The sequence below is a fragment of the Aquarana catesbeiana genome, linkage group LG02 (assembly GCF_042186555.1).
Source record: "Aquarana catesbeiana isolate 2022-GZ linkage group LG02, ASM4218655v1, whole genome shotgun sequence".
Lineage (NCBI taxonomy): Eukaryota > Metazoa > Chordata > Amphibia > Anura > Ranidae > Aquarana > Aquarana catesbeiana.
The window spans coordinates 312,513,231-312,532,694 of NC_133325.1; the positions used below are offsets into that span (position 1 = coordinate 312,513,231).

The following is a 19,464-nucleotide window of genomic DNA, read 5'->3' on the forward strand; positions in this document are numbered from 1 at the left end:
AGAAGGGTGGCTATATTGGTCACTGATATAGATAGAGAGAGATAGAGATAGATATAGATATATATATATATTTATATTTTTTTTATGTTTGTAAATTTTGAGGTTTATTATTCTCACTTTGACAGATGAAAAGAAACAAGTGAGATGGGAAAATGTTCATTTTTCATTTAGTTGCATGATAATTCTGCACACTAATAGTTGCCCAATAATTGTGCAGACATAGATACTCTTCTAAGAAAGCCAAAACCTCACTTTTACTTTATTAAATATTCAGGTTTGAGGTTTATTAACATTTTGGATTGACCAAGAGCACTGTATTTGTTCAATGATAAAATCAATCCTCAAAAATACAACTTGCCTAATAATTGTGTACATTGCCAGCATACAGACTTTATTCCTGTATGATCCCACAGAAAAGCAATGTTTATGGACTGCACAGGGACCCTTCTTCAGGCATGAGAAAACAAGCTTGTTGGTGTGTTGGCGACATATTTCATTTATCTGTGCTACACATGAGTCCCTTCAGGAGTAATTATTCTGTGTTGTGAACATGAGCAATGCATAGTATTGTGGCTAACCTGAATCTAAACAATCACAGCACTGGATGTATTAGTGTTGATATTATCTTTGTTTTACAAGAGAGTTATTATTTCTTAAGTCATTGAAGGGGAATACACTGTAAAGATTTATGCATAGTTGGTACATCCTCATCCCCTTTCTGCATGCACCCTTTACTCCATTTATGGACAATTACACTACTATTTGTTAATTTGTACAATATCACCAATCAGTAGCACTCCAAGGCTCCCATTTATTAAAGCCTAGAAAAAGTCTGTTTCATCTTCTAGTGAAAAAAGGTGTTTTATTGGTAAATAGCCTTTCCATGAAAAAATAAGTGATTGTACACCATGAGCACTTTATTCATGTAATAGAAATCGAATGGACTCTGAAAAATGTATGTGATGCATTTTGCACTTTCAGTTTGTAGACATTGGCATCATAACTAGTATTGAAATCAACCACAAAACTGTAGATGTGGCAAAAAAGGGTCAAGAAGTGTGTATCAAAATAGAGCCTATCCCTGGAGATTCTCCGAAAATGTTTGGACGACACTTTGAGGCAACAGACCATCTTGTAAGCAAGGTAAGTAATTTGCCACTTGTGTAGTTTGTCTTATTTAGGCTTTACCTGTATTAAGAGAAGTACAGTGGCTGCTGTTTGTTACCTGGTTGTCCCCAGGTTCTGTACTACGTATAACTGACCTGGATCAACAATGGCTCAAAGAGTGAAGCCAAAACTCCTGACTTGCCTACTTGTGGGTAATGTTTTTTAGAAAGTACTAAAAACAGTGGATTGCTATGACACCCAAGCAGCTAGCATTTTCCAAAAGAATGGGTAGTAATGGCAGCTTACCTAGTCGCATTCTTTCAGTACACATTTACTTTAACCACTTGCTGACCGGGTGTACATAAAGTGGTTATACTGGGATGATGATCATATTGGTATAGTTTTTTTCATCTGGCGATGGGCTTTTACGTAAAAGCAATCCAAGTAGCTAATTAGCCAAGGTATTGGTTTTTACAGGTGGTGGAAATGGGTCTAAGATGTCTCTACCGACCAGATTTGCCCCAATCATTTCTATGGTTTTAGAAACTGTAAGAGACAAGTATTTATTTTGGTATTTCTGGTTTCCCCAGCATGTAAACAAGTCGTTTTTCACTTGTAAAAAGCAACTGATCACACTGGTCTTAGTTTGATGGGATGCTGTTAAAGGCAGAGGAGATATCTGGGTTCTAAGAGACTCCAGATGTCTCAGTAAAGAAAACCTGTTACTGCTTATTGCAGTGATATCGATAAAAGTGATGAAGCACCCCCTGTTCCACTGTGCTCATGCACAAAGGCGTACACTCCTGTGCAACTTTAAACTAGTAGCTTGTAAAGGCTTTTAAAGAGTCACCTAGGGAGATTGAGTGCCGTAGTTTGGCACCATTCCACAAGCATGCGCAATTTTAAAGCATGACATGTTGGGTATCTGCTTAATAAATGTAACATCATCTTTTTATATTTTACCGAAAATTGGGTATTCTATTGTGTTTTTGTGCAATAAAATAAATTAAAGTGTATTTTTCCCCAAAAATTGCATTTGAAAAACCACTGCGCAAATACCACGTGGTATAACAAAATTGAAAAACCCACCATTTTATTCTCTAGGGCCTCTGCTTAAAAAAAAAAAAAAAAATTATATATACCGTATTTATCGGCGTGAAACACGCACCCACAGTTTAGGAGGGAATTTTAAGGAAAAAAACTTTTAGGAGGAAAGTTTAAGGAAAAAAACTTACATTTAAATGCCCATCAATGCAGCATCATCAGTGTCCATCTGTAGTGTTGTCCCCCATTGCAGCCTTGTCCCCCATTGCAGCCTTGTCAGTGTCCCTCTGTAGCCTGTGTCGTTTGCATCATCTTTGAAAATGGCGCCACCGTTCTCGCCCGGCTCTCGGCAGCTCCCACGGGACTGCGAGAGGCGCCGAGAATGGCCGAAAGCCGCCGAGAATGGCCAAAAGCGGTCGAGAATGGCGGCGCCATTTTCAAAGCCGCAGAGAAGAGCCAAAAGCCGCTGAGAGCGGCCGAAGAGCTCACAATCGGCGGCGGATCGGCGTATAACACGCACCCACGATTTTCCCCTGATTTTCAGGGGAAAAAAGTGCGTGTTATACGCCGATGAATTATATATAATTAGGGCTTGCTGTTTGTTGACTTCTTAGGGCTCTCTCTGCAGTTGCTAGGGGTTTTTACTTATCCCCCCCCCCCCCCCCTTACTCCCGTTTGCTCATTACTCAATAAATTATATATATTATAAAATGTTTGGGGAGTACTAAGTAACTTTATAGCAAAAAAAAATACTGACTTTTACATGTAACAATGTGTCAGAATAGGCCTGGTCTTCAAGTGGTTAAGTTATGAATTGTTGAGCTCTAAAAGCAATTTCTTTTTTAAAATCTTGTTTTGCTTTTGTTTTAGATCAACCGGCAATCAATTGATGCTTTGAAAAACTGGTTTAGAGATGAAATGCAGAAATCAGACTGGCAACTCATAGTCGAATTGAAAAAAGTGTTTGAAATCATATAATGCTTTTAAATGCTGGAACTTGCTTCAACTGATGTTATAATTTTGTAAAGAAATGAAGATGGAAGAGGGGAGAAACCAAGGATTGAACCTGTGGTTTGGAAGAAAAAAAAAGTAGTTTTAAATTGTTTTCCATGGGAAACCAAGAATTTACACTGGTTTGACAGTGCTCAGTTTTACACCCCCCCGCCCCCCCACAGTTCCAATGTGCCTGCCCACTATCTCTCCACAACACTCGGATAACTGGCTTCTGTTTTAAATGATTGGCTCCATTTTTTTACTTGCAAGATTCGCACTGCAGCATTTGACTTTGCTGCGTAAAATTTTGGATCACTTTAATGTAAAAAAAATGAATTGAATGCATTATTTATGCAGTTTGTTTGCCCTGGCACTGTACATGTTCATTGTTCCCTTGTGCCTACAGATATTTTTTTTTTTTTTTTTAATATCGGTAATGAATTTTTTCTTTCTGCTTTATGTAAAATGATGTAAATTGTGCTTTGGGCAGCATTTTGGTTGACACCACAAAGTTCTAATGTACCGTAATCCTCACACAGAGCCAGAAATAAAGTAAATGGACAATGTTATTTGTCTTGATATAATTGGATGTAATTTTATTCATTCTGTCCAGAATTCATTGGGGCTTACTTTTGGTCATGTTACAATAAATCTATTTTATGTGCATTTAAGCTCAATGAGTAAAAACAGCCCATTCATTTTCTCCAAGCAATACTTCAGTATATGCTCTGAATATGGTTATAATATAGTTGCATATAACTGCATCCCAATACCCTGTAGAGTGACGGCATGATGTATACTAGAATGTGTTTGGAATTGTATGTGATGATGAGTTACATATGCTATAATGTGGAGACTAATTGGATGACACCCACAAAACAAAATCTTTAGGAATCCGCATTTATGCCACAAATAGATTATTTTCATACTGTCATTTCTTAAGGTTTCAGTTCTGTATCAGGGGTCTTCAACCAGTGGCTTTGAATCATTAATTGAGACAGTTAAATACTCACTGATTTGTAAATATAAAAGCAAATGGTTCTTTCTAGTCCATTGAGGGACACAGGAAGTCTTTTACCTACAAATTATACTGTCATCTACAAGAGGATTGCACATTAAATTGTTACTAAACCCACAACTTTAAAATCGGTGTGCATATGCCATAAAGCATGCTTGTTATACTCACTGTGGAACCTAAGGGGTTAATCCTCTGCATTGTGTAAAAAGGCTGTTTGAGCCTGTCTTCTCTGATCCTCCCCTTTTCACTGTCCCCAATCCAACTACTGAACTCAAGGAGGCACTCTGCACATGCTCAGTTTGGTGAGTTGCTTTTTTTTTTTTTTTTTTTTTTTTTTCTTGGGAGGGTGCATGTGATCAGCACAGGGCCAATCAGTACTGTCCAGACAGAGGGTCAGGGGTCATGCAGCTCCGTAGGACAGTCAGAGGATAATGAAACCTCCTCCAATCTTTATCCAGTGCTCGGCCAGACACTGATAGAAGTCACAAAACTGCTATATACTGCTGATGAGAAACGATATTTAGCAGTTTAGATTTGCTAAAATACTTGCATGTCCCTTAATGCACTCCAAGAAACAGATTTTATTGGTAGTACGAAAATCCTACTTAATCATACATCCCAGGACACAGAGGAGTTAATAATTACTACATAGATCATGCTGCCACTTTCAGGTGAATGGAAACTATCTGGGGGAAAAAAAGGCATTACCCCATCTCGCTCAGCTAAACCTCAGTTTTGTGCTAGTGTCTCAAGGTGATGGGTGCTTCCTGAATCTCTCTTGTTTTATTGGATTCTGTTCCTGCATCTCCGGGCTCGTTCCTTGCACTTTTTCCAGGTAGATGTGTGGGAGATGTGGGGAGATGCCTGATGAGTCACCCATCTGCAGGGGGGAAGCATCCAGATCTTAAGCCCCGGTTCACACAGGGGCGGCACGACTTGCAGGTCGCCTCACCGAGGCAACCTGCACACGACTTCCACGGCGACTTGCAAAACGACTTCTGTATAGAAGTCTATGCAAGTCACCCCCAAAGTAGTACAGGAACCTTTTTCTAAGTCGGAGCGACTTCGGTTCCATAGTACAGAACGGGAGGCGACTTGTCAGGCGGCTAGGTCGCCTGACAAGTCGCCCCTGTGTGAACCGGCATTCAGGAACTGCATCCGGATCAGGGCTGGCAGGTGCTGCTTGAGAGAGAAGTGGAAAGTCCTTAGCTGGGGTTCTGGCAAAGAGGCATTGAGCTGCCTCTTTTGCTGAGTGAGCGGGAGGCCACCATCTTGGCCAGGTGGATTACAAACCATGCAGCCTTTTTTCAGCAGAGAAAGCTGAGGTGAGGTGGCAGCAGGTATAAGCAAGGATGCCAGTGCAATCAGGAGGAATGTCAGGATCTACTGGAAGGCATACTAATGTACTGCAGCATGAACTGGTGCATGCCTCCCTTCTTTGTTGTATGTGGTGCAGGATGGCATAAAATCTGGTGGGGTTTTTTCCCCTTTATGGGAGCAGTAAATAGGCTTTGGCCTTGCCACTGTGCATGCATGGGCGCCATCTTGTGTCCCATTCACTTCTATGAGTTTTACTGCCCACCTTGCTTAACAGCATCCGGCATGCATCCCAGCCATCCTGCCTTTTAGAACTGCTGATTGTGCTAAATTTTTTGTCACAGGAAGACATGTAAAAGGGCACTTGTATTTTTGGGAGGGTGCTACCACCTTTAGTGCTTTGGCATCGACCAACAATACTCTCGGATGGGAGGCCACTTCCCGCTGGGTTACAGGCCTTTCATCCCTTGACAAGTCTTGGCTTCTTGTAAGCAGAGAGGTGGGGAGTAGTAGGGCTGTGGAGGTTCCCAGATTCCTTTGCCAGGTTAGTAGTTTAACCTCGTAATGGCTCCCCTCTGGGTCAGATTAGGTCTGAATCCCTGCCCTCATCTTGTATCCGTTTAATGGGCTAAATCCACCGCTTCCTTTCAGTCAAGGGAGGAATTCTCTACAGTCATTTTTGGGCTGAGCAGTCAGGAGTTCGGAATACCTTGGAGCGCAAACTTGGATGCTATCCTTTTTCTACTTCCTTTTTGGTTGGGGGAGGAAAAGTTGGTGGAAATTCCTCTGGATGAGGAAGGGGAAGCTGTTGGGGCTGCAATCCTCCATAGATGAATCATTCCAAGTGGAATCTCATGGTCCAGGCTTGTCTCTGGCACAGTAGGTCAATGGCGGACTTCGTGGTGGATATGAGTTAAGACTGATCTTAAGCTGCCTCTACCAGAGCTTCTCGTTTGGAATTTCTCTGACAAATTCCTTTTTGCTACACACACACACAAGGTTGTATTTTAACGGCTATTACCTTGGCTTGCAGGGTTTCAGAGTTGGCTGTGCTTTCCTGCAAAGAATCTTTCCTGGTCCTTCACCAGGATTAGGTGGTATTGAGACATCAATCCTCTTTTTTGCCTAAGGTGGTTTCTTAATTTCACCTGAATTAGGACATTGTGTTTCCATTCTTTTGTCCTACTCTTAAGCACTTTGGAATGTGGTTCATGCTGAATTTTTTAAGTCTATGGCTTTGTTTTGACAGATTCCCCGTTTGCTCTGCCTGAAGGACCTCACAGGTCAGACTGCCCTAAATCTTGTATGCCTGGAAAATAAGCTGACAAATCTACCTAGAAATGGTGGATTTTGAAGTAAAGTTTTCTTTTTCCGGCAGGTTGCTGTGGTTGGGATTCGGACTGGAGACCCTAGTGCTGACAGGCAGGAAGTGCCTTATGCCCGAAGGTGGCATCACGTAAAGGCCACAACTCATGCCTGGTGTCCTAGGAGGATGGATGTCTTTTCCTTTAGCTCTATGTAAAAAAAAACAAAAAAAAACTAACCTTTTTTTGCATGTTATTTTCTTCTATAAAAGCTCTTCTCTACACTGCAAAATTGATTGATCTGATTGCAGTTATCTGGCTTGGCTGTCCTCAGCCTGGCTTTTGGCGTGCCATGCCCAGACCCTGTTGGACTGGATGTTGCTAGGATAGGCTGGAAGTGACCTTCAGGCAGTGTTCTGCATTGGGTGCTTTCCAGGCTTCGTTCTGGTAAAAAGGAGTCGGGAGTGTTTTCCACATCCAGAGCTGCTGGCATTGCCTCAACACTTGCCCTGTCTCTGAAGATACACTTTGTGAAAAGGCTTATTGGGCCAAGCTCAGGGAGCTACCTGAAGTCGCTGGGTGCCTTTTTAAAATTACTAATTTCCTACTACTTTCCACCACAGAAGGGGGTTTATTCTGTGGGATTGAGCACTGACACCATCCCATGGATAGACCATTGCGTGTGCTTTCCTGCTATAGTGTTATGAAACATCTCCCTGCTGCCACGCAATTGCAACATGTCTGATTCTAGACAGGGAAGACTGTTCCGCTGCACTGGGTGCCCTCAGCGCACACTATACTAATCTGCTCCAGTGCTGCTTTCAGAACACCTACTGACGCAGCCAGTGTCGGCAGCCTGGAATCCAGTTGTCTTCTAGAGTTTATCTCATCTTTGCAGTCTTCTTTTGCTCTGTTGGGTGTGACCAGCTCCTCTGTCCTCTTGGCTGAAGATTTTACTACAGCCATGCTAGACTTTTTTTCCTATGCTCATGGAAAAACAGATTTTATCATGTTTTAATAAAGCAGTACATCCGCATCAGCCTTATATCGGCTACTAATGTTCTACAGAAGATAATTAAAACACTATTATCAGAATAACTGAAAACCACCAGCAATGTAAGTCAGTTATTTCTTTATTAAACAACTGTGAACACTTCACTGTAAAAATCCATAAAACTCTTATAAACAAACATTTTTCAAATAGTCTATACTACAATAAAAGAATCTGGAACACAAATATTTACATGCAATACTGACAAATTTGGCACTTGAGAAAGAAAATGTACAAAAATGATTTATTAAAAGAAATGTAAAATGATTGAAGCTTTAAAATCATGCGTTTTGCAAATACTTCACAAGCACTTATGGTACAGGTAGGCAAGGGATGTCAGGCTCCTCCTGCCAAGGATGAGGATCAAACAACTTTCAATGTGCTTCCATAGGTCTGATGTAAAACCACCTGGACATTGTCCAGAATAAAGTCAAATGCCATATTCCAAACAGACTCCACAGACTGCTGCATTAACCTAAAATGAAAAACATTATGGTAACATAAATGACATGCTCAAGATCCTTGGTGTCTGCATGAGCAGTTGAAGCCCAATACTGTGCAGAGCTATTTTTACTGTTTTTTTTTTTTAATTTTCACATTACAAGTGTATTTTTTTTCCCCCTTTAGGAACTCTCTAAGCTCCACTGCGTGCTGCTACTATACAGCAGGAATTGTGCTCCATCGGAGCAATGTCTATTCATGACACCAGCTCCAGTGCTATGCTATTCACAAAGCACAGCAGTGACATTTTTACTGCCCTTTATTAAGGGCATAGAGGAAGAGGCTAAATCACGATACACCATTCTGAAGTTTGGCTCCCACTATATAGCAGCAGGGTTTAGAGAGATCTCCTAAAGAAATTAAAAATGACAATGACATGCACAATGTTAGAATTAAAGAATCTAAAGCCGTACAAATAGCTCTACCTGGGGTTTGGGCTGGTACCCATGAACATACTCGAGGTAAGTGCTAAAACTGACAAAATGTACCAACAACTGTGTAGTGGGAGGAGTCTACCTGAGTAGATGTAATTTGAAGGGGATGCATTAGGAAGGCTCTCAAAATAAAATGAAGCTAGATTCACATTGTTTCCTGTGCTTGCAGCACACATGGTATCACATGAAGCCAGCCTTACTCTTGCTTGTTTTCCCACTGTTTAACACCCATATCCAGATATATAATGTGGGGAAATATTCCTGCCAGCTGCTGAAACCTTTGCTGGGGTGAGTTGCCTCCTTACTTCTTGTAGTCTAGGTCCACTGTGTCCCCTTTCTCAGTATAAGTTTGGCTACCTAACAAAATACCTTAGACCTCATACAACCCATAACCACAAAATGTATCGTTAGTAGTCTCTACTCATACAAGCCTCATGTTTATTCCTAAAGCATATGTAAACCCTCACCTCGTAAAGCAACCCATTCAGTTAAAAAAAAAAAAATGAAAAGGCGAATCATTTTTGTATAGATCTAAAAACACTACCATACTGCACAGGAGCTGGGGGAGGAGAAACGGCAGAACACCAGTGAATGGCTGTGCAGGGGGTGTCAGAACAAGTCTGTTAGTTGGAGGAGGCATAGCTAGAGAACTAACCACTCTGTGCTCTCATGCCTAGTGTGGTCAGTTTATAATAGGAAAGCAGAGGTACTGGCAGGAACATCAGGGAACTCGCACAAAGAGAACAGGATACTTTCTTCTACAAGTACATGATGCACATATCAGGAATATGAAATTTTGGATTTACATATTGTTTAACCACTTGCCTACCAGACACTTACACCCCCTTACTGCCCAGGCCATTTTTCAGCTTTCAGAGTTGTCGCACTTTGAATGACGATTGCACAGCCGTGCTACACTGTACCCAAACAAATTTTTTTATCATTTACTTTACACAAATATAGCTTTCTTTTGGTGGCATTTAATCGCTGCTGGGTTTTTTATTTTTTACAAAAAAAAAAATTTGAAAAAAAAAATTTTTGAAAAAAAAAGGTTTTACTTTTTTTCTGTCAGTAAATTTTGTAACTAAGTAATTTTTCGCCTTCACTGATGTGCGCTGATGAGGCAGCACCGATAGGCTGAACTGGTGGGCATTGATTAGGTGGCACTAATATGCCGCACTGATTGACAGGAGTGATGGGCAGTGATTGGTGACACTACATGGCTATATTGTAATCAGGGCACTGATGATCAGAGAAGGTTGCTGCACAGAGAAGGTTTTTTACCTTCATGCATAGAGTGCATGAAGGTTTAAAAAAAAAAAAAAGCCTTTAGAACTACTTTAAAGGGTAACTCCACTTTCGTGAATAAAAAAAAAAAAAAAATTTTGGACAATCTCAAGGCACCCCGTTCTAAAAAAAAAAACAAATAAAATAATAGTTTTACATAATATAGCAGCCTGCACACACGTAGGAAACCCCAACATTAGAGGCGATGTATTCTTACAAAGCAAATACGGTACATCTTTGCACACTGGTACTACTGCCTAGCGTTCCAGCATTTGTCTTCTTCCTCATTCAACTATCATGACCCCAGTAGTGACAGAGATGGGCAAACAAGGATGTTGTGCAGCTGCCCAAAGTCCCCATTATCAACCTATGACATCTGTTAGATGCCAGCAGCTGGCCCGCACAGTGCCCAAGGTTGTAATACGGCACTATAAAAACCTGTGACTTTGTGTAACAAAAAAGCAGTCTTGATCCTATGCTAGCGTGATGCCAATTTTTAGACATTTTGCGAACGCACCCTTGTTGAAAAAGGCCATTATATACAATTGCTACATTGCCATATTCTAATGTAATACTTAGGTTAGGGTTAATGTACCTAATACCTACAGTGGCTTGCGAAAGTATTCGGCCCCCTTGAACTTTTCAACCTTTTGCCACATTTCAGGCTTCAAATCACCAACAAGTGGGACACAATTGTGAAGTGGAACGAAATCTATTGGATTTTTGAAAGTTTTTTTAACTAATAAAAAAATGAAAAGTGGGGCGTGCAAAATTATTCGGCCCCCTTGCGTTAATACTTTGTAGAGCCACCTTTTGCTGCGATTACAGCTGCAAGTCGCTTGAGGTATGTCTCTATCAGTTTTGCACATCGAAAGACTGAAATTCTTGCCCATTCTTCCTTGCAAAACAGCTCGAGCTCAGTGAGGTTGGATGGAGAGCGTTTGTGAACAGCAGTTTTCAGCTCTTTCCACAGATTCTCGATTGTATTCAGGTCTGGACTTTGACTTGGCCATTCTAACACCTGGATTTGTTTATTTGTGAACCATTCCTTTGTAGATGTTGCTGTATGTTTGGGATCATTGTCTTGTTGGAAGATAAATCTCCGTCCCAGTTTCAGGTCTTTTGCAGACTCCAACAGGTTTTCATCCAGAATGGTCCTGTATTTGGCTGCATCCATCTTCCCCTCAATTTTAACCATCTTCCCTGTCCCTGCTGAAGAAAAGCAGGCCCAAACCATGATGCTGCCACCACCATGTTTGACAATGGGGATAGTGTGTTGAGTGTGATGAGCTGTGTTGCTTTTACGCCAAACATATCGTTTTGCATTGTGGCCAAAAAGTTCGATTTTGGTTTCATCGGACCAGAGCACCTTCTTCCACATGTTTGGTGTGTCTCCCAGGTGGCTTGTGGCAAACTTTAGACAAGACTTTTTATGGATATCTTTGAGAAATGGCTTTCTTCTTGCCACTCTTCCATAAAGGCCAGATTTGTACAGTGTACGATTGTTGTCCTATGGACAGACTCTACCACCTCAGCTGTAGTTCTCTGCAGTTCATCCAGAGTGATCATGGGCCTCTTGGCTGCATCTCTGATCAGTCTTCTCCTTGTCTGAGCTGAAAGTTTAGAGGGACAGCCAGGTCTTGGTAGATTTGCAGTGGTCTGATACGCCTTCCATTTCAAAATGATCGCTTGCACAGTGCTCCTTGGGATGTTTAAAGCTTGGGAAATCTTTTTGTATCCAAATCCAGCTTTAAACTTCTCCACAACAGTATTACGGACCTGCCTGGTGTGTTCCTTGGTCTTCATGATGCTCTCTGCGCTTTCAACAGAACCCTGAGACTATCACAGAGCAGGTGCATTTATACAGAGACTTGATTACACACAGGTGGATTCTATTTATCACCATCAGTCATTTAGGACAACATTGGATCATTCAGAGATCCTCGCTGAACTTCTGGAGTGAGTTTGCTGCACTGAAAGTAAAGGGGCCAAATAATTTTGCACGCACCACTTTTCAGTTTTTTAATTGCTAAAAAAGTTTAAAATATCCAATAGATTTCGTTCCACTTCACAATTGTGTCCCACTTGTTGGTGATTCTTGACAAAAAATAAACATTTTATATCTTTATGTTTGAAGCCTGAAATGTGGCAAAAGGTTGAAAAGTTCAAGGGGGCCGATTACTTTCGCAAGCCACTGTAATGTAATTTTCATCCTGTAGTGGTGTAATTTTTTATGCAATATGGTAACCTGGAGGCATTTCTGTACACATCCGGTGTACAGAACTTCCGCAGCTATGTCATTTCTGCCTTGCGCTCACTGATTTTCTCAGAAGTCTGCACTAAAATACAAGTAAGATTTTACACATCCTCATTAGAATGTTGAAGAAGCATCAGCTGATTAAAGTGGATGCAAACCCTTATATATACTTAGTGAAGTGACCTGCCTCAGGTCAAACACAGAGATTTAACAAATCCTCCAACATAAGCTGTACTTGTTTATCTGCAGTCTTCTCTACAGTCATTCAAAGTCCAGAATTTATAAAGCTTGTCTGAGCTGTCAGAAAAACAGGGGGTAGAGAGCCCACTATGACCACTAAACTTAAACTGCTTTTTCACAAAAACTGTATATCAAACTGAAAAGATATAGCCAGATAGCTGAATATTTTGTGAACAATTTAAAGTTGTTTGGCATCTCTAGGTGAAAGTATGAAGGACCTGAAACTTTTGGGAGCGGAAGAAGATTTTAAGGATTTAAAGCATGCTCTCAGTCACTTCAATGTTAAAAAAAGTGTTAAAAAGCTTAATATTTTAAAAAGTATAAATAGTAGAAAAAAAGTTGAAGTTCCACCATTAGCTGAAAGAGTTGAACATCTTAAAAGCTGAAAGTATGCAGAAGTTACGCAAAGCCAAAAAACGTACAGAATAATTAAATTATAATTAAAAATAAATAAAAACGAATAACAATAGTGGGACTGCTTAAGCAGTCCCACTAATAAAAAAAAAAAAAAAAAAAAACGCATTAACAATAGGTGGGACTGCTGAAGCATTCCCACTAAAAAATAAATAAAAATGAATAACAATAATGGGACTGCTGAAGCATTCCCACTAATAAGTGTACAGCATACTGTAGAGAACATACAGCAGACTTAAAGTGGTTGTAAACCCTTACAGACCACTTTTTGCTACAGGTAAGCCTATAATAAGGCTTACCTGTAGCTACCCAGGATATTTCCTAAACCTGCACGGTTTAGGAGATCTCCCCTGTATGTGCCGATGTCATCGGGACATGCGCACTAAAGCAAACTGGAGCAATGGCACGTACGTGCCGTTTGCTTCAGTGAGTGTGCAGTTACCGGCGGCTCCCGCGCACATGCGCAGGAGTGACGTCATCGCGGCTCCGGCCAATCACAGCGCCGGAGCCGCGATACCCGGAAGAAACTCCCGGGAGTGATGTCGCCAGCCAGTGCTGTGTATGGGCACCGCAGCAAGGGCTTCGATCTCAGGTGAGTATTACATAATGAGCTAGTAGTATAGTTTTTTTTTTCAAAGTGGGTTTACAACCACTTTAAGTTGTTGAAGGTTTGTAGTGGGTATAAATGAATCCCGTCAACACAAAGTACTAAGTCACATATTCTGTTTTACAAACATTCTAGTTCTACATTTGTGATCACAACTGCCACATTACCCAGCTTGGCGTATGCTGTTTAATTAAGAGACAAGGTACCTTTTCATGTATTTCAAGACCAAATCTAGTTTCTCCAAGTCTTTTTCTTCTATTAGATCAGTGCAATATTTCACCACTTGTAATATATCTTCTTCCATAGGATCTGCAGAAGAATAAGCGAGACGAAAAAGGAGAGATTGAAGCCATCATTTCAATTAGTGACAATAACACTTCAGATTCAAAGCATAGTTGGCTATAGCCAAACAGAAATCTGACCAAAAACAGGCAGTGAGGGATCTGCACACTTACTCTGACTTGCCCAATGGAAAATCTTAGTGAAATAATTAGTGCTTCCTTCCGTTAGAAGAATTTGTTATTGCCCCATAGGGAAGCCCAAAAGTCAATCCTTTAAAGGTGTACTTATTATCCCAAACTACTTTTAAGGGAATAACAATAGGCCATAAAACAAATCACAGCTTGCACAAATGACCTGCTTTTACATACAGTATATCTATGATGACTGGACTTAATACATGGGCCACAACTTTCTCTCAGCTTCAAGTGGATTCTCTTTAATAATATTATGTTTATCCAGGGGAATTATCAAATCTATGATATATAGAAAAATGATACTCCAGATTTTCCACCATTCCTACACATCCCCATATCGATTTCATAGGCCTAAGTTCTTTCTCTAACCGCTTGAAATGTGGGCAGTTAGACGCAGATCTGTTTCATGCCTTCCCCTTCCTCCAATTACTAGATAATAGACTGACCACCATCCATCGAACATGCACTGCTTAGTTCTGACTCCAGTACCACCAGTTGAATCTTAAAGTGTTTGTAAAGGTTTGTGTTTAAAAAAAAAAAAAAAAATAATAACAAACATGTTATACTTACCTGCTCTGTGCAAGGGTTTTGCACAGAGCGGCCCTGATCCTCCTTTTCAGGGGTCCCCCGGTGGCGTTCTTGGTTCCTCCTCTTCCGCGAGTGCCCCCCACGGAGAGCCTATTTCCATTGGGGCACCTGTGTGGGTGTGCTCCCGAGTCCTGCTGCTGCGTCCATTGACACAGACAGCAGGACTCAGCCCCGCCCCCAGCATCACTGGATTTGATTGACAATCTATCCAATGAGGACTCGAGCTGCTGGGCTCGTGCTTGTCACTGGGACGATTGGGTTCAGGCAAGAAGAAGGGGGACTCTGGGGGGCAGCTGCAGCACAGAAGGTGTTTCACCTTAATGCATAGAATGCGTTAAGGTGAAAAACCCCGATACTTTACAACTCCTTTAAACTATATAATTTAAAACAGTGCTGTTATCTTTGTTTTGCTATAGTGGCCACATGTTGTGGCCACCTTCTTTGTCAACTGCATTCTCTTACCAAAAACCTTTCTTTAATTAAAGGTGCCCATAATTTGTAAGAGAAGATTTGGATTAAAGTTCCAGTTAATAGCAAATACAGCTCTAACTACCCCCCCCATAAAAGCACAGCTCAGCAGAAAATTTACTTATTTTACTGCAGAGGGATATTCTTCTTTGCAGAGCACCTTAAAATCTTTGAATTTCATAGGCTACTACATATCCCAAGAGCCCTCTGCCTACAAATCATCCCCTAGGCAAGCTTTTATTGGGAAGGTGCTGTAGGTGGTGACAGAGGAACAGAGAGATTCTTTCATTATAAGAACACCCTTGCAGGTAAACATCCCTTATCCTTGCATTGCACTTGGTCTATATGCCAGAAATATACATTAATTAAGTGGCGTGGAGGGACACATAACCAAATGTATAACTCTCAGTCCTGACATTTGTGGAGCCACTGATCGGATCCCGAGGTACTAGGTAATGATGAAGTGAGAAACAAAGGTACATCTAATGCCGCGTACACACGATCAGAAATGCCGCCAGCAAAGCTCTGATGAGAGCTTTTGGTCGGAAAATGCGATCGTGTGTATGCTCCATCGGACTTTTGCTGGCGGAATTCCAGCCAGCAAAAGATTGAGAGCATGTTCTCTATTTTTCGGTCGAGAAAAGTTCCTATCCGAAAATGCGATCGTCTGTATGCAATTTGCACGTGCAAAAAATCACGCATGCTCTGAAGCATAGAACTTCATTTTCTCAGCTCGACGTAGTGTTGTACATCACCGCGTTCTTGGCGGTCGAAAGTTCAGAGAACTTTTGTGTGACCGTGTCTATGCAAGGCAAGCTTGAGCGGAATTCCGTCCAAAAAACCATCCAAGATTTTTCCAACGGAAATTCCGCTCGTGTGTACGCGGCATAAGACTCTTTGCAGTTTGAAACCCGGAGCTAAGGTGTGTGAATGATGATATAACATAAAACACATACATTCATTCCACATCTTTGGCTGACATTTGTTGGATATCGAGAAAAGGAAAGAGAGAGTACAGATAATAGAAAAGGGATGGGTGTCGGTGTAGAGGATCAGGTAGGTTGATCTGTGGCCAGTGGAACAGTGTGGGCCATTACATATGTCTGAGGAGTCCACTTGAGAGAGAGGGTAGACATTTTCAAAGTCTAGGAGTATGTAATGACAGATCCATGGGGAACCGTGTCTTTTTAAGGCCATTCTGTCATTCGGTATTGTGGTTATCTTATCTTTGCGCATCTTAGGAAACACTGGAGTTGACTTCCTGGGTATTTTAATCAGGATATTTCTTTGTCTTCTTTCTGGTCTGTCTAGTTGCAGTAAAAATGCAGATTGCTCATTTAAAAATAATGTGTGTGTGAGCTTGTGTTGCATCTGATGTTTCCGACCTTTTGAGTAACCGGGTCTTGGTTAGGACAATTTTCCAAGACAATGTTCAACATTTAATATGTGTATCAGACCATAAGTTGATCACCACTGGGCATGTCTACCATATACATTGGAAGATGCTTTCTCATTACATCCCTTTGTGTATTGTCATGATTAGTTTGGGGCAAATTTGGCTATGCATGTTTGGAATACCTGGATAGCAAGTTATAATCTGGCCCAAGGATGTATACCGTAGGATAGACAAATTTTGTTGCGTGGCATTTAGGTCCAGTCTTCCACCTCAAGTGATATACCTATCTCTTGTTCCATTTTGAAGCGTGGGTAGGTAGCATGATAGATTTCAGAATTAGAAGGAGTACAAGAGAAATACAATTTCTGCATCAGACATTTGGATTCAAAGCAGTGAATATGAAACTGAAAGCAATAGTAAATTTGATATGGAAGGAGTTCAGTGTGGAGGAGATTGAATTCCCCATGAAGGACATTGAGGCTTTTCATTCCGTTTCGTTGTAATTTGGAAAGAAGCATTATTTTGAGAACTGTTATACAGTCAAATGAAGACAATTTGAAGTGTCTCCAGGCTGTAAGCAGTTCCATGTTTTTTTAGTGTTGGGTAGTTTACAGCATACAGGGTGTCATAGGAAGCAGTCAGGAAGACTCCCAGATGGGGGTATTGAATGATTCCCAGTTCAAATCGAATTACTGCTTTAAAAGATTTGCCTTGAAGTCTGGGAGAAAACGAGTGCTTTAGATTTACTGCTCTTGATTTGCAGGCCTGAGATCTTACTAAACTCATTGAGGGTTTTTGGAATAAAGGGTATAGTAGGAATGGGGTGTGTGATGAGGAGTAGTGTGTTGTCCACGAAGATGCTTAGCTTGTAATGTGTGCCTGCCAAGTCTATGCCATAAATATTGGGATTATTTCTAATTGGATGTGCTAGGAGTTCCGTAGCTAGTGTAAAGATAAGGAGGGACAGCAATCCCTCATCTGGTAACTTGTGATATTGGGACTGGGGAATATTTATATGGAGAAAGGAAATCCACTTACAAAAACAGGTGCCAAAGTTCAATTTCTCCAATATATAGGAAAGGTATGCTGATGAGACAGTGTCAAATGCTTTACATATATCAGAAAGAAAGTAGCATGGAAGACTGCTCAGATTTCTAGGAGCATAAGTAAGAAGAGTCAGTGTGTGTATGTTGTTGCTTGCCTACCGTGTGGGCATAAAATCAATCTGGTCCTAATGTATGCAAGGCGCCCTATACCAGTGTTCTAAAGATTTTTTTTCCCTAACCTAAGTAAATAGAATAAATTATTAAACAATTTAAGAGTACAACATCCACAAACTATGTGTTCTGCACACTAACACAAGAAATCAGTGTTACAGTGAGGAGAAAAAAGTATTTGATCCCCTTCTGATTTTGTACGTTTGCCCACTGACAGATAAATATAAATGATCAGATCTGAAATTTTAATGGTAGGTTTATTTTAACAGTAAGAGACAGAATAACAACAAAAAAAAATCCAGAAAAACGCATTTCAAAAGAGTTATAAATTGATTTGCATTTTAATGAGTGAAATAAGTATTTGACCCCTTCGCAAAACATGACTTAGTACTTGGTGGCAAAACTCTTGTTGGCAATCACAGAGGTCAGACATTTCTTGTAGTTGGCCACCAGGTTTGCAGTCATCTCAGAGGGGATTTTGTCCCACTCTTCTTTGCAGATCCTCTCCAAGTCATTAAGGTTTCGAGGCTGACATTTGGTAACTCGAACCTTCAGCTCCCTCCACATATTTTCTATGGGATTAAGGTCTGGAGACTGGCTTCTTCTTGAGCCACTCCTTTGTTGCCTTGGCCGTGTGTTTTGGGTCATTGTCAGGCTGGAATACCCATCCACAACCCATTTTCAAGGCCCTGGCTGAGGGAAGGAGCTTGTCACCCAAGATTTGACAGTACATGGCCCCATCCCTGTGCTGCAGGGAAGTTTTCTGCTAAGGGGACAGGACAAACACCCAAAAGCATAAGGTTTCCACCTCCATGTTTGACGGTGGGGATGGTGTTCTTGGGGTCATAGGCAGCATTCCTCCTCCAAACTCGGCAAGTTGAGTTGATGCCAAAGAGCTCGATGTTGGTCTCATCTGACCACAACACTTTCACTCAGTTCTCCTCCGAATCATTCAGATGTTCATTAGAAAACTTCAGACGAGATTGTACATGTGCTTTCTTTAGCAGGGGTACCTTGTGGACGCTGCAGGATTTCAATCCTTCACAGCGTAGTGTGTTACCAATTGTTTTCTTGGAGACTATAGTCCCAGCTGCCTTGAGATCATTGACAAGAGTCTCCTGTGTAGTTCTGGGCTGATTCCTCACCATCCTCATGATCATTGAAACTCCACGAGGTGAGATCTTGCATGGAGCCCCAGACTGAGGGAGATTGACAGTTATTTTGGGTTTCTTGCATTTGGGAATATTAATCGCACCAAATGTTGTCACCCTCTCACCAAGCTGCTTGATGATGGTCTTGTAGCCCATTCCATCCCTGTGTAGGTCTACAATCTTGTCCCTGACATCCTTGGACAGCTCTTTGGTCTTGGCCATGGTGGAGAGATTGAAATCTGATTGATTGCTTCTGTGGACAGGTGTCTATTACACAGGTAACAAGCTGAGATTAGGAGCACTTTAAGAGAATGCTCCTAATTTCAGCTCCTTACCTATATAGAAGACACCTGGGAGACAGAAATCTTGCTGATTGATAGGGGGATCAAATACTTATTTCACTCTTTAAAATGCAAATCAATTTCTAACTTTTTTGAAATGTGTTTTTCTGGCTATGTTTGTTGTTATTCAGTTTTTCACTGTTAAAATAAACCTACCATTAAAATTATAGACTGCTCATGTCAGTGGACAAATGTACAAAATCAGCAGGGGATCAAATACTTTTTTCACCTCACTGTATATATTTTTTTTATA

General features: G+C 41.0%; 2 protein-coding genes across 3 annotated transcripts in view; one reads left to right on the forward strand and one right to left on the reverse strand.

Annotated features, from left to right (window-relative positions):
• EIF5B (eukaryotic translation initiation factor 5B) overlaps positions 1-3,815 on the forward strand; it is an 85,224-nt gene extending 81,409 nt beyond the window's left edge. For both annotated transcript variants that reach the window (XM_073614709.1, XM_073614710.1), the window contains 2 exons: positions 982-1,143; positions 3,022-3,815. In XM_073614709.1, coding sequence (XP_073470810.1) covers positions 982-1,143; positions 3,022-3,129 — 270 coding nt within the window. In that variant the 3' untranslated portion in view covers positions 3,130-3,815. The remainder of the gene's footprint in view (positions 1-981; positions 1,144-3,021) is intronic.
• A 4,083-nt stretch (positions 3,816-7,898) lies between these two features.
• The window catches only part of REV1 (REV1 DNA directed polymerase), a 115,676-nt gene continuing 104,110 nt past the window's right edge, over positions 7,899-19,464 (reverse strand). Inside the window, exons 22-23 of the mRNA XM_073614713.1 lie at positions 13,781-13,883; positions 7,899-8,309 (exon numbers count right to left, since the gene is read on the reverse strand). Coding sequence (XP_073470814.1) covers positions 8,198-8,309; positions 13,781-13,883 — 215 coding nt within the window. The 3' untranslated portion in view covers positions 7,899-8,197. The remainder of the gene's footprint in view (positions 8,310-13,780; positions 13,884-19,464) is intronic.